The following is a 14,845-nucleotide window of genomic DNA, read 5'->3' on the forward strand; positions in this document are numbered from 1 at the left end:
TGGGCAATTTAGCATGGCCAATTCACCTGACCTGCACATCTTTGGAGCGTGGAAGGAAACCGGAGCACCCGGAGGAATTCCACGCAGACACGGAGAGAATGTGCAAACTCCACACAGAGAGTCGCCTGAGGCAGGAACTGAACCCAGGTCTCTGGCACTGTGAGGCAGCAGTGCTAACCACTGTGCCACCGTGCAGCCCACATCTGTCTACCTCAACCTTGAATGTACTTAATGACCCAACCACTATAGTCTACTGTGGGAAGGAATTTTTGTAAATTCACTATCCTCTGAGAGAAAAAAAGTTCTTCTCATCTATCTTAAAGGGCAACCCCTTATTCTGAGATTCTGCCTTTTGTTCCTAAACCCTCCCAAAAGGGAAACATCCTTTCTGCATCTAACCTGTCGTGCCTTCGACCCATTACTGATTAAATATCCAGCTATTACTTCTATAAATTTCCTTAAAGCCTCTGAATTCACTGATTCTGGGGTAATGAATTCCATAGATTCACAACCTTTTGAGAGAAGCAATTTCTCCTTGTCACTGTTTTACATCTGCTATCTCTTATCCCAAAATTATGAACTCTGTACACTGTACTCCTGCTGTGGTCTGACTAGTGCCTTGTATAGCTTTAGCAAGATCTTCATATTTTTATAATTCATTCTTTTTGAAGTAAATGCTGACTCTGCTTGGTCATATTAAATGCCCTTCTCTTCAATGCCTCCATTAAACCCATCACCAGCACATTCCCACTTCAGTTTCTAACCACTTGGTATGTGAAAAATTTCTCCTCATGTCTGCGTTAATTCTTTTACCAATTATCTTAAATATGTGTCTCCTTGTTCTCGATCGTTCCATCAATGGGAACAGTTCTTCCCCTATCTACTCTTTCTCGACATAGAGTTATGGAGGTGTGCAGCACAGAAATAGACCCTTCGGTCCAACTCACCCACGCTAACCAGATATGATTAGATTAGATTAGATTACTTACAGTGTGGAAACAGGCCCTTCGGCCCAACAAGTCCACACCGCCCCGCCGAAGCGTAACCCACCCTTACCCCTACATCTACATCTACCCCTTACCTAACACTACGGGCAATTTAGCATGGCCAATTCACCTGACCTGCACATCTTTGGAGTGTGGGAGGAAACCGGAGGAAACCCACGCAGACACGGGGAGAACGTGCAAACTCCACACAGTCAGTCGCCTGAGGCGGGAATTGAACCCGGGTCTCTGGCGCTGTGAGGCAGCAATGCTAACCACTGTGCCACCGTGCTGCCCTAAATGAATCTAGTCCCATTTGGCCCATATCCCTTTAAACCCCTGCTATTCATGTTCCCATCCTGATGCTTTTTAAATGTTGTTATTGCACCAGCCTCTACCACCTCCTCTAGCAGCTCATTCCATACATGCACCATCCTCTGCGTGAAAAAGTTCCCCCTTATGTCCCTTTTAAGTTCTTCCCCTCTCACCTTAAACCTATGCTCTCTAGATTTGGACTCCCTTACCCTGAAGAAAAGCCTTTTCACTCTATCCCCCTCATGATTTTATAAGCCTCTATAAGGTGACCCCTCAGCCTCCAATGCTCCAGGGAAATTAGCCCCAACCTATTAAGCCTCTCTCTATAGCTCAAACTGTCCAACCCTGGCAACATCATTGTCAATCTTTTTTGAGCCCTTTCACGTTTCACAGCATCTTTCCTATAGCAGGGAGATCAGAATTGAATGCAGTAGTCCAAAAGTGGCCAAACCAATGTCCTGTAAAGCTGCAATATGACTTTTCAACTCCTATACTCAATGCACTGACCAATAAAGGCAAGCTTACCAAATGCCTTCTTCATTACACTTAATGCTTTTGAATATCTCTATCAAATCTCCTCTCAACCTTCTGTTAGGACTGTATATTGGGCAGCATGGTGGCTCAGTGGTTAGCACTGCTGCCTCACAGCACCAGGGTCCCAGGTTTGATTCCAGCCTCGGGTGACTGTCTGTGTGGAGTTTGCACATTCTCCTCGTGTCTGTGTGGGTTTCCTCCGGGTGCTCTGGTTTCCTCCCACAGTCACAAAGATGTGCAGGTCAGGTGAATTGGCCATGTTAAATTGACCATGGTGTTAGGTGCATTAGTCAGAGGGAAATGGGAGGGTGGGTTACTCTTCGGAGGGTCGGTGTGGACTTGTTAGGCTGAAGGGCCTGTTTCTACACTGTAGGGAATCTAATCTAATATATAGAAGCATGAATAAGTCAGCCACCCTGCTTTCAATCATGTCGGATCATCTACATCAGTCCTATTTTTCTGGGCTATCCCCATTTTCCTGCATGTCATTAATATGTCTTTAACATATTCAATGAGTGAACTTCCACAGCTCCCTGGGGCAGAAAATATCAAAAATTCACTATCCTTCACATGAATGCATTCCTCTTCTTCACACTGCTAAGTGATACCCCTTAATTTGGGACTGTCCCTTGGTTTAAGACCTGCCTCATATGGGGGAAGCATCCTTCAGTATCTACCTTTTCGAGCCCATTCAATGGGTCCAACTCTCATTCTCCTAAACTCTGGATAGAACTAACTTTATCTTCTGAATATAACTTTCTTCAAGGAAAACAGTTCCAACTTTTTCAATATTTCTTCGTAATTGTACTTCCTCAATCCTGGAACCATACACTTAAATCTTTTATGCACTTACCATTCCTAAAGTATGGTGACCAGAAATGAGACAATAATCTAGCTGAGACCAAATCAGTGTTCTATACAAATTTGACATGACTTCCTTTATTCCTTAGTCTGTGCCCCATTAATGAAAGCTATGATGCTGTATGCTTCCCTTTGTTCCTGCGGAATTTTATACACTTTACCTTACGACCATAAGTAATAAGAGTAAATGTAAGCCATTCAGCCTATTGACTCTCCTCTGCCATTCAATGAGATCATGGTTGATCCGATAATCCTCCACTCCACTTTCCTGCCTTATCCCCTTAACCCTCAATTTTCCCGATGATTAGAAATCTGTGCATCTCAGCCTCCTCCAGAGGTTCCCAGTATCACAGAGTCTAGCCCTCAGCCACACAATATGACATCGAAAAATGACAGGAGGCACTGGATATTGCAAAGGTTATAGGTCCTGATAACATTCCAGCAATAGTACTCAATACTTGTGTTCCAGAACTTACCACCTAGCTATTAAAGTACAGCGAGAATGCTGGCATCAGTTTGACAAAGTAAAAAATTTATCCAGGTAGTTCTGGTGCAAAGAAAAACAAACTTAATTCAGATAATTATCAGGTAAAAGTGAAGACTGAAGATGCTGGAGATCAGAGTCTGGATTAGAGTGGTGCTGGAAAAGCGCAGCAGGCCAGGCAGCATCGGAGGAGCAGGAAAATCGACATTGCCCGAAATGTCGATTTTCCTGCTCCTCGGATGCTGCCTGACCTGCTGTGCTTTTCCAGCACTACTCTAATCTAGACTCAGATAATTACCACCCCATCAGTGTACTCTTGACCATCAATAAAATGATGGAAGGTGTCATCAACTGAGCTATCAAGCAGCAGTTGCTTAGCTATAACCTGCTTACTGACACTTGGTTTGAGTTTTTTCAGAGTCCCTCACCTCCTGACCTCATTCCAGCCTGACTCAAAGGAGGTGAAGGTGCTTGCCCTTGACATCAAGGTCATTTTTCACCAAGTGTGGAATCAAGCAGATCTAACAAAATGAAATTAAAGGGAATCAGAGAGAAAACTCACCACAGTTTGGAGTTATACCTGATACATAGGAAAATGGTTGTGGTTGTTACAAGTCAATCATCTCAGCTCCAGAATATCTCTGTAGGAGTTCCTTAGGGTAGTGTCCTAGGCCCAAACATCTTTAGCTGCTTCATCAATGATCATTCCTCCATCATAGATTGGGACGTTCACTAATGATTGTACAATGTTCACCACCATTCATGTTGCCTCTGATACTGAACCAGTCCATGTCCAAATGCAACAAAATATGGACAAAATCCAGGAATAGGCTAACAAGTAGCAAGTAACATTTGTACCAGACAAATGCCAGGCAATGACCATTTTCAACAAGAGAAAATCTTACTATCACATTTATTGTCATTACCATCGATGAATTCACCACTGTTAACCTTCTAGTGGTTTAAATGTCTGCAAACTGAACTGGAATAGCCATATAAGTATTGTGGCTACAAGAGTAGGTCAGAATTCTGCAGTGAATAACTCACCTCCTGATTCCCAACATCTGTTCATTACCTACAAGGCATAAATCAAAAGTGTGGTACAATATTCCCCAATTGTATGAATGAGTGCAGCTTAAACAATACTCAAAATACTTGACACCATCCAAAAAAAAGCAGCCTGCTTGATTGGCACCACATCTACAAACAGTTAAAATCCCCTGCCATAACCACCCTATTATTCTTACAAATAGCTAAGATCTCCTTACAAGTTTGTTTCTCAATTTCCCACTGACTACTAGGGGGTCTATAATGAAATCCCAATAAGGTGATCATCCCTTTCTTATTATTCAGTTCAACCCAAATAACTTCCCTGGATGCAATTCTGGGAATATCCTCCCTTATTACAGCTGTAATGCTATCCCTTATCAAAAACACCACTACCCCTCCTTTCTTGCCTCCCTTTCTGTCTTTCCTGTAGCATTTGTATCCTGGAACATTAAGCTGCCAGTCATGTCCATCCCTGAGCCACGTTTCTGTAATTGCTATGATATCCCAATCCCATATCCCTAACCATGCCCTGAGTTCAACAGTCTTCTCTGTTCGGCCTCTTGCATTGAAATAAATGCAGTTTAATTTATCAGTCCTACCTTATTCTCTGCTTTGTCCCTGCCTGTCCTGACTGTTTGACTCACTTCTTTTCTCAACTATACCAATCTCAGATTGATCTCTTTCCTCACTATCTTCCTACCTTACTAGTTTAAATCCTCCTGAGCAGCTCTAGCAAATCTCCCTGCCAGTATATTAGTCCCTTTCCAATTTAGGTGCAATCTGTCCTTCTTGTACTGGTCACTTATACACAAGAAGAGATTCCAATAATCCAAAAATGTGGATCCTTCTCCCACACACCAGCTCCTCAGCCATGCATTCATCTGCTCTATCCTCTTATTCCTACCCTCACTAGCTTGCAGCACTGGGAGTAATCCAGATATTACTACTCGCGAGAATCTCCTTTATAAATTTCTGCCTAACTCTCTATATTCTCCCTTCAGAATCTAATCCTTTTCACTTCTTATATCATTGGTTCCAATGTGTACAATGACCTCCTGCTGGCACCTCTCCCCCTTGAGAACATTCTGCACCCTCTCTGAGACATTCTTGATCGTGGCACCAGGGAGGCAACACACCATTCTGATTTTTCACTGCTGGCCACAGAAATGTCTATCTGTTCCTCGGAGTCCCTTAACACAATTGATCTCTTGGAACTTGACGTACCCTTCATTGCGTTAGAGCCAGTCTCAATACCACAAACATGGCTGTTCATGCTACATTCCCCTGAGAATCCATCACCCCTACATTTTCCAAAACAGCATACTTGTTTGAAATGGGGATAGCCACAGATGACTCCTACACTAACTGCCTACTTGTCTTACCTTTCCTGGAGTTAACCCATGTATGTGATTGTATCTGCAACTTTTTTCACTTCCTATGACTGCCATCCATCATGTCCCCTTGCTCTTGTAAATTCCTCATTGCTTCTAACTGTCTCTCCACCCGATCAATCCAATCTGATAGGATTCACAACCAATGACATTTATTGAAGATATAATCCTCAGTAACACGTAAACTCTCCCTAAACTCCCACATCTGACAAGAAGAGCATATCACTCTATTAAAGGCCATTTTTGCTTCTTCCAATCTACAGACCCAGAAAATAGCACTGTCTTATTCCTCTACAAAACACTGCTCCAGGTTAACTTAATACTTATGGCTTACATTTTTACATTTAATCAAGAGACATATTTCAATAAAACATATAATCAAGAAAGCACTGACTCTACTCACTACTGCAGACTTTCTTTAGGCCACAATTAAAAATATTCACTTATTTTACAGTGTTGTGACCTCTCCCAAACTGGTTCCTCCAAGATAATGATGTAAATTTCACTGTTCTTTATTTTCCTAGACGCTCTCCGAGGTCCAGCGATACATGAATTCAAACAGCAAAAGCAGTAACTGCATAGGTTCCCTGCTGTATCAGTTAAAGTGTGGGTTTCTTTCTCTCTCTCTCTCTCTCTCTCTCGCTCACTCACGCATGCACGCACACACACACATTCTCTCTCTCTCTCTCTCTCTCTCTCTCTCTTCTGCACTAACCTCACCATGTGCTGTCTTTGTCTGATCCTCTCCCTTTTAAAAGTGCTGTTGTTTTGACTTTTTTTCTCCAAAGTTCCAAAACAATGCAACATCATATGAAACAGTAATTGCAGCATCTGGAATTCAAGGAAATCACCTCCAACACCTAAAATACCTCAAAAAAGGAACAACCTGTTACCGCCAGAAATTTTTCCCGTCCTCCATCTTGCCAACTTCCATCTTGAAATACCCAGAATCCCGGAAATACATTCAGGGAAGTTATTTGGGTTGACTGAGAAATAAGAAAGGGATGATCACCTTATTGGGATTGTATTATAGACCTCCTAATAGTCAGAGGGAAAAGAGAAACAAATTTGTAAGGAGATCTCAGTTATCTGTAAGAATAATAGGGTGGTCATGGTAGGGAATTTTAACTTTCCAGACATAGACTGGACTGCCATAGAGTTAAGGGTTTAGATGGAGAAGAATTTGTTAAGTGCGTGCAAGAAAATTTTCTGATTCAGCTACTGACATAGCTACTAGAGAAGGTGCAAAAATTGACTTATTCTTGGGAAATAAGGCAGGGCAGGTGACTGAGGTGACAGTGGGGGAGCACTTTGGGGCCAGCGACCATAATTCTATTAGTGTTAAAATAGTGATGGAAAACGATACACCAGATCTAAAAGTTGAAGTTCTAAATTGGAGGAAGGCTGATTTGACGGTCTTAGGCATGAACTTTCAAAAGCTGATTGGGGGCAGATGTTCGCTGGTAAAGGGACGGCTGGAAAATGCCAAGCCTTCAGAAATGAGATAACGAGAGTCCAGAGACAGTATGTTCCTGTCAGGGTGAAAGGAAAGGCTGGTAGGTATAGGGAATGCAGGATAACTAAAGAAATTGAGGGTTTGGTTAAGAAAAAGAAGAAAGCATATGTCATTTATAGACAAGATAAATCAAATGAATCCTTAGAAGAGTATAAAGGCAGTAGGAGTATACTTAAGAGGGAAATCAGGAGGGCAAAAAGAGGATATGAGATAGCTTTGGCAAATAGTGTTAAGGAGAAACCAAAGGGTTTTTACAAATACATTAAGTACAAAAGGGTAACTAGGGAGAGAATAGGACCTCTGAAAGATCAGCAAGGCAGCCTTTGTGTGGAACCGAAAGAGATGGGGAGATACTAAACAAGTATTTTGCATCAGTGTTTACTGTGGAAAAGGACATGGAAGATATAGAATGTAGGGAAATAGATGGTGACATCTTGAAAAATGTCCATATTACAGAGGAGGAAATGCTGGATATCTTGAAACGCATAAAGGTGGATAAATCCCCAGGACTTGATCAGGTGCACCCTCGAACTCTGTGGGAAGCTAGGGAAGTGATTGCTGGGCCCCTTGCTGAGATATTTGTATCATCGATAGTCACAGATGAGGTGCCAGAAGACTGGAGGTTGGCTAACATGGTGCCACTGTTTAAGAAAGGTGGTAAGGACAAGCAATGGAACTATAGACCAGTGAGCTTGATGTCAGTGGTGGGCAAGTTGTTGGAGGGAATCCTGAGGGACAGGATGTACATGTATTTGGAAAGGCAAAGATTGATTAGGTATAGTCAACATGGCTTTTTGCATGGGAAATCATGTCTCACAAACTTGACTGAGTTTTTTTGAAGAGTAAAAAAGACAATTGATGAGGGCAGAGCGGTGGACATAATATATATGGACTTCAGTAAGGCGTTCGACAAGGCTCCCTATAAGAGTCTGGTTAGCAAGGTTAGATCTCGTGGAATACAGGGAGAACTAGCCATTTGGATAGAGAACTGGCTCAAAGGAAGAAGACAGAGGGGGGTGGTGGAGAATTGTTTTTCAGACTGGAGGCCTGTGACCAGTGGAGTGCCACAAGGATCGGTGCTGGGTCCACTACTTTTCATCATTTATATAAATGTTGTGGATGTCTGCTCAAGAGGTATAATTAGCTAGTTTGCAGATGACACCAAAATTGGAGGTATAGTAGACAGTGAAAAAGGTTACCTCAGAATACAACGGGATCTTGATAGATGGCCAACGGGCTGAGAAGTGGCAGATGGAGTTTAATTTAGATAAATGCGGGGTGCTGCATTTTGGGAAAGCAAATGCTAGCAGGACTTATACACTTAACAGTAAGGTCCTGGGGAGTTTTACTGAACAAAGAGTCCTTGGAGTGCAGGTCCATAGCTCCTTGAAAGTGGAGTCGCAGGTAGATAGAATAGTGAAGAAGGCATTTGGAATGCTTTCCTTTATTGTTCAGTGTATTGAGTACAGGAGTTGGGAAGTCATGTTGTGGCTGTACAAGACAGTGAGTAGGCCACTTTTGGAATATTGCTTACAAATCTGGTCTCCTTTCGGTCAGATGTTGTGAAACTTCAAAGGATTCAGAAAAGATTTACAAGGATGTTGCCAGGTTTGGAGGATTTTAGTTAGCAGGAGAGGTTGAATTTTCTAGTGCTGTTTTCCCTGGTGCATTTGAGGCTGAGGAGTGACCATATAGAGGTTTATAAAATCATGAGAGGCATGGATAGATGGGGGAGTCAGAACTAGAGGGCATAAATTTAGGGTGAGAGGGGAATGATATAAAAGAGACCTAAGGGGCAACGTTTTTAATGTAGCCGGTGGTATTTGTATGGAATGAGCTGCCAGAGGAAGTGGTGGAGACTAGTACGATTGCAACATTTAAAAGGCATCTGGATGGCTATATGAATGGGAAGGGTTTGGAGGGATATGGGCCAGGTGCTGGCAGGTGGGACTAGATTAGGTTGGGATAGCTGGTCGATATGGACGAGTTGGACCGAATGGTCTGGTTCCATGCTGTACATCTCTATGACTGTATGAGTAACTCCCCTCTACTACAGACACCCATAAACAGCAATGCATAAGATCTACAAGATGCACTGCAAACATTCATTAAGGCTTCTTCTTTCTCGTTTCCTCCCAGAGTCCAAAGATATGCAGGTTCAGAAGATTGGCCATGTAAATTGTCCCATAATGTCCATGGATGTGCAGGCTAGATGGATTAACCTGGGGAAATGAAAGATCATAGGATAGAGGGTTAGGCCTAGATGGGATGCATCTTGGAGTGCAGTGTGGACTTGATGGGCTGAATGGCCTGCTTCTGCACTGTAGAAATTGTGATTCTTTGAGTGACATCATCATTACAGCCATGACATCATAGATCCACATGACCACCTGCAACTGTAATTCACCAATCTTATCCACCACATTCCATGCATTCACATACATGCGTAGTTAATTTAATTTAAACTTTATTACTTTCTCCCTTAGTCAGAATCTCCCCAATAACTTACTAGTTCCTATTTTTGTGCTTTTTGTCTGTCCCAGTATTCTGTTCTGCTTGATATTCTTGCCTAGTTCCCATACTGTGGGCAGTTAGTTTAAATCATTTCCAATAAAACAGCATATAACCCTGCAAATAAATCAGCCTCAGTTCTATTTAGATCTAAGTATACAGCCTAAAATTGGGGAAAACGTTTCAGCACTAAAGAAATGAACCAATGTAATTTTTGTTCAAAAACTAGAAATAAGTGCATAACTTGTTTGAAAAAATGATAGACATATAAGTTACATAGGCAAAGTTACAGAAAGTAAATGCAGAACAGATTATTGAAAATAGCACTGTGGCATCCTGCTCAACGTATTATAGTCATTCTTAGCATAGGAAGTTCACTAATGTCTATTGTAACACATACTTTTTCACTCTGTTCCTTGTAAATTTTACATTTCATCATCTTTGCTAATGCGTACATTTGTTTTTCACAGGCTGAAATGCAACCTTTACTTTCAAAAGATGGAGAAATTAGTTTTATTAAAAATGCCACAAGCTCAGCAAGCTACAAACATGATCCCAGTGCTTGTCATGGCAAAAAGACAGATCTCTTGTTTTTGAACAAGTGTGATCTGGTTCGATCTCATGAAGATAATTGTGACCACAAATCTGAATGTGGCAGACTCAGCCCATACTGTAAAACCTTAAGTAATGCTCAGATTGTAGACAATACAGCTTCAAAGAGCAGTGCCTTTAAAGAAATGTATCATATTCAGGATAACAACCAATTACAGGAAAAAATATTGTGCTTTATTACAAAGGATGATGAGTTAATGCGCATAAGCAAAGAATATGAAGGAAGTAATAATGGCTACAAGGCAAAAACTGACTGCACCAGACCACTTATTGACTCTTCAATAGGAGATTATTGTATAGAAAATAAGAATTCAGAGCATTGTGAGAACTCTTCCATTTATGATAAAGAGCTGGGAACTTTAGAACAACCATCAGAACTATATACTCACAATGCAAATCTTCCATCATCAATCGTTTGTAATGATTCGAAGTCTGACATGTTCAAAATAGAAGACACATGTGGGTGCATAGATCCATACCTGGATATTCCACCATGTTTAACTGTACCTGTTCAGATTCAGGATATTTCCCGATTATTAAACACTAGCTCCAATATATCCCTAGTTGATGGCTATGGTTCAGAAAACAAATTCAATTCACCTTCAAATGTTAGCACTAATAATGGTAATGATGGGCCTGCGCAAGCTACAGGCCAACTTCAAATCAACAAAAATTATGATAGTAAGTCCCATGAGATGGATACATCTAGATATGAGTGTCCACATTTACACTCAAAGGTCGTTTGTCCAAAAGCAATGCTTCAAAATCTTAACTTACATAAAGAACTAGCTGATGAATTTGAACAAACTGCATTCGAGAACAGAAAAAGTCATGAAAGCGCTGTCAAAAGCCTCAGCCTTCCTCTCAATAGCACAGAAGGACAGGGCCAGATACAATGCAGTTTAAATGCTTCAGAAAATAAATTACATGAAGAAAATAGATCAACACATCAGTCAATGCAGTTGTTTGAGACAGCAGACATTGAAGCCCACAATAATAAAGCAGGATCAAGCTTTCAAGAAACCAGCAGATCTGTCATCTGTCAATTAGAGGAACAGCTGCCCATTGAACAACCTGCACTATTTGAAGATAATTTAGAAATCCGGTCCAATAAGCTGGTATTCTTCAATAATAAAAGGGATGGCACAGATTGGCCATTACAGGAAATGGAATATAAAACAAATAGTACTGCTACTGAACCTTCAGTCATTACTCATCAAGATGCTAACACATTCACACTTATAGACAATGAGAAACTGAAAAATGATGAGGCATCTCCTTTCGAAAGTCTTTGTTGGAATAGCTCAAGAGAGATTACTGAAGGCATCAATAATGAATATAATTCAGATGTGACAAATGTTGAAATTGAAGGTCTTTGCAAAACAGAAAAGAATGTTAATGATGAACACCTGCGGAATGTTTTTCATGATGAGAATATGAACCAGCAATTTTGTAATTCTACAGAAATAGCCATGTCTCCTGTTAGTAATCGATCAACTGAATATGAGCATTTCATCTTTCAGTCAAGAATTGTCCAACATTCAAATTCTGAAACTGTGCTAGATTTGGAAGATCATCTTATAGCACTTCGATCCAACAATGAACCTGAAGTCGTGAAATTAGATGGCTTGCAATCATCAATGTCACATATGACAGAACAATATCTTTCTCCTTTAATAGAACAGAATCAACCAAGATTGATTAAGATTGAAGCTAACACTGCAGGGAACCTTATGGAGTATATGGAGTATCCTATCTCAAAAGAACAAAAATCATCGACAGTATGTATACCTATTTTTGACCAATCTTCCAGCCTTCAGGAAATATCCAGACCAATTCAGAACTCAGCAGAATATGTAGCTGAGATTGACATGCATAACAGGTATGGAGAAGTGCAAGATTTGGAAAATAGTCAAATAGTTGTGACAGATCATTTGAAAGCACCATTAATTGATGGCTCAATTCTGAATACAACTCAGAAATCCCAACCCATACTTCAAAATGCGAACCATTTGGAATATTTGTCAATAGTAGCTGCAGAGGAAATTAAAGCCACAGACAAAATCTGTGACATTGACATTAATGCAGCTGCAGATTTTAAATATTCAGATAACTCTTCATCATATTTTGATGAGGATGTTATGCTTCAAGGTGAATTTGGCCATGTTGAGAAGAACTCAGGAAATCACAACATTACTCCTGCAAGGTGTGGTCGTGAAAGAGATCACGGCCATGTTAATGACAAAAAGAGATCAGCCCCAGAAAATTTAGAATCAGCAACACTTTCAGTCAGTTCCGTGATGAATGTTCCACCTGTCACTGAACAGATTAAAGATTTAAAAGTTAGATCAACAACAATAGGCTTGAATGAAGACACTCAAAAAGTGAAATCCTTACATGATTGCAAGGCAAATTTAAGTGATGTATCAAAGTGTTGTGTAGTAAATATGAAGGAAATTGGAGGGATCCAATTAAAAGAACATCTTACAAAATACAAGGAAAAAGAATCTGCAATTGTTGCAGGAGAATACAATAAAACTATTGAACACAATAATTTTTCCCAGTTAACTGCTGTGCACAACATAGAATCAAGCATTATTACTCAACCCATGGTCGGTAAAATAATGAATAGTAGTTCTGATGCACAAGAGGATTGCAGAGACTATACTAAAAGACCCAGAGGAAATAATCTAAATAAAGTTAAATGTGCAGCAATAGTGCCAAATCATTCATTGAACTACATCAAAACTGACACCAATACTGAAAGTAGAAGGAAGACTTGCCAGATGTTTACATTGCCCAGCAACATTACGCAAAGATTTTCTCCTGATACTAAAATTGAAAAATCCCCATTAACTTCTAAAAATGACAGAAGCCAAGGAGAGCCCCCAACTACTCACACAGTGAGTATCATCAGTGAGGGACAGAAGAAGCCTTTAACTGAGAAGAGCATTGCTATTACACCAACACTCAATAGACAGCAGACTACAGCTGTGAAGATTAAACAACCATTACCGGCAGCACGGAATGAAGAATTAATATCAGGAACCTGTGACAAAACGCGTTTCCTTAAAACATCCAGTGAGGATACAAGGGCCACCACTGAGACTGGGAGTCTGGCTCCCTCTCTGAATGATCAACGGAAGGAGGAACCAGTCAAACGTATACGTCTTTCAACTGACAACATGGGAAAGCATCCATTAGAAAATAGCAAACAGGCATACTCTTCAACAGGAAAAGAGAATCTTGGTAAAAAAATTGCTGTTTTTAAAAGAGTTAATGAAAAGCCAAAGGAAGAGCAATCTCTCAAGTTTGAACATAAAGAGCTAAAAAGCATAAAGTGCCCTCTGAAGGATGATCACAAAGGTATGTTCTTATGCTATTAAAATAGCAGACGTGCAAACATGACATCATGTACCATCTCAATTAAAATATATAAAAATCTATAGAGCTAACTAATTTTTGGGCTATAGTAAAAGTAAAACAAACTTTAAAAATGGGTATCCTAATCGCTATAATAATCTATAATGATTAAAAATCTACTTCAGTCTCGAATATACTTAATGGCACAGCTTCTACAGCCCTCTACAGTAAAGTATTCCACAGACACATGAGCTTCTGAGAAAAATAATAAATAAGTGAATTTTTTTGTTAAAAAACACACCTGTGAAACTCCACTAGAAAAGTTTCTCTAGCGTGGAAAATATCCATCAACCGTTACTCTTTATTTCCTATCACACATGGTCGAAAAGTGTGGCGCTGAAACATCAAATGTCCTGCTTCTCAGCTGCTGCCTGACCTGCTGTGCTTTTCCAGCACCACACTTTTCAACTCTGATCTCCAGCATCTGCAGTCCTCACTTTCTTCATTTCTGATCACTCAGCCAATTTTGTTTCCATGTTGCTCCTGATCTTTTTAGACTATGACTTATTACTTTCCTCACAAGCCTGGGCACCTTCTCGAGATAACTGTTTCTTGAAATTTCCCCTCCAGTGAAAATAAACAAACTGGTTTGTAATTGCTGGGACTATCCTTACAACCTTCTTGAGCAACACTGTTATGTTTGCAGTTCGCCAGGCTTCTGGCACTTCCCATGAGTCCATGGAAAATTTAAATTGCCCCCAGAATTTTGATCCTCTCTTACTCCAAACCTTAGTATGTACCTCATTATCAACTCACAGAGCACTGTCAACTTTAAGTGGAATAACCTGCTTTCTCACTGTAGAAGTTCTATGATTAAGCATCAAGAATCTATCCAAGACTTCTTGTTCATTTTAATCCTTTCTAGTGATAGAGTTTCCTCCTCTGTCACCAATGCTTGGACATCATCCTCCTCTTTTGTAAAGATAGATGCAAAGTATTCATTTAACATCTCAGCCATGCTCGCAGTTTCCAAGAGTAAACCCCTTTTTTAGAACATAGAACATTGCAGTGTAGTACAAGACCTGCAGCCATCGATGTTGTGCCAACCTGTGTGGAACCAATCTTAAGCCTATCCATCCTACACCATTCCATTTTTGTCCATAAGTTTATCCAATGACCATTCAAATGCCCTTAAAGTTGGTGAGTCTACTACTGTTGCAGGCAG

General features: G+C 40.5%; 1 protein-coding gene across 1 annotated transcript in view; it reads left to right on the forward strand.

Annotated features, from left to right (window-relative positions):
- alpk2 (alpha-kinase 2) overlaps window positions 1-14,845 on the forward strand; it is a 99,305-nt gene that overhangs the window by 42,915 nt on the left and 41,545 nt on the right. Inside the window, exon 5 of the mRNA XM_072573625.1 lies at window positions 10,116-13,623. Coding sequence (XP_072429726.1) covers window positions 10,116-13,623 — 3,508 coding nt within the window. The remainder of the gene's footprint in view (window positions 1-10,115; window positions 13,624-14,845) is intronic.

This window comes from Chiloscyllium punctatum, chromosome 1 (genome assembly GCF_047496795.1).
Source record: "Chiloscyllium punctatum isolate Juve2018m chromosome 1, sChiPun1.3, whole genome shotgun sequence".
NCBI lineage: Eukaryota > Metazoa > Chordata > Chondrichthyes > Orectolobiformes > Hemiscylliidae > Chiloscyllium > Chiloscyllium punctatum.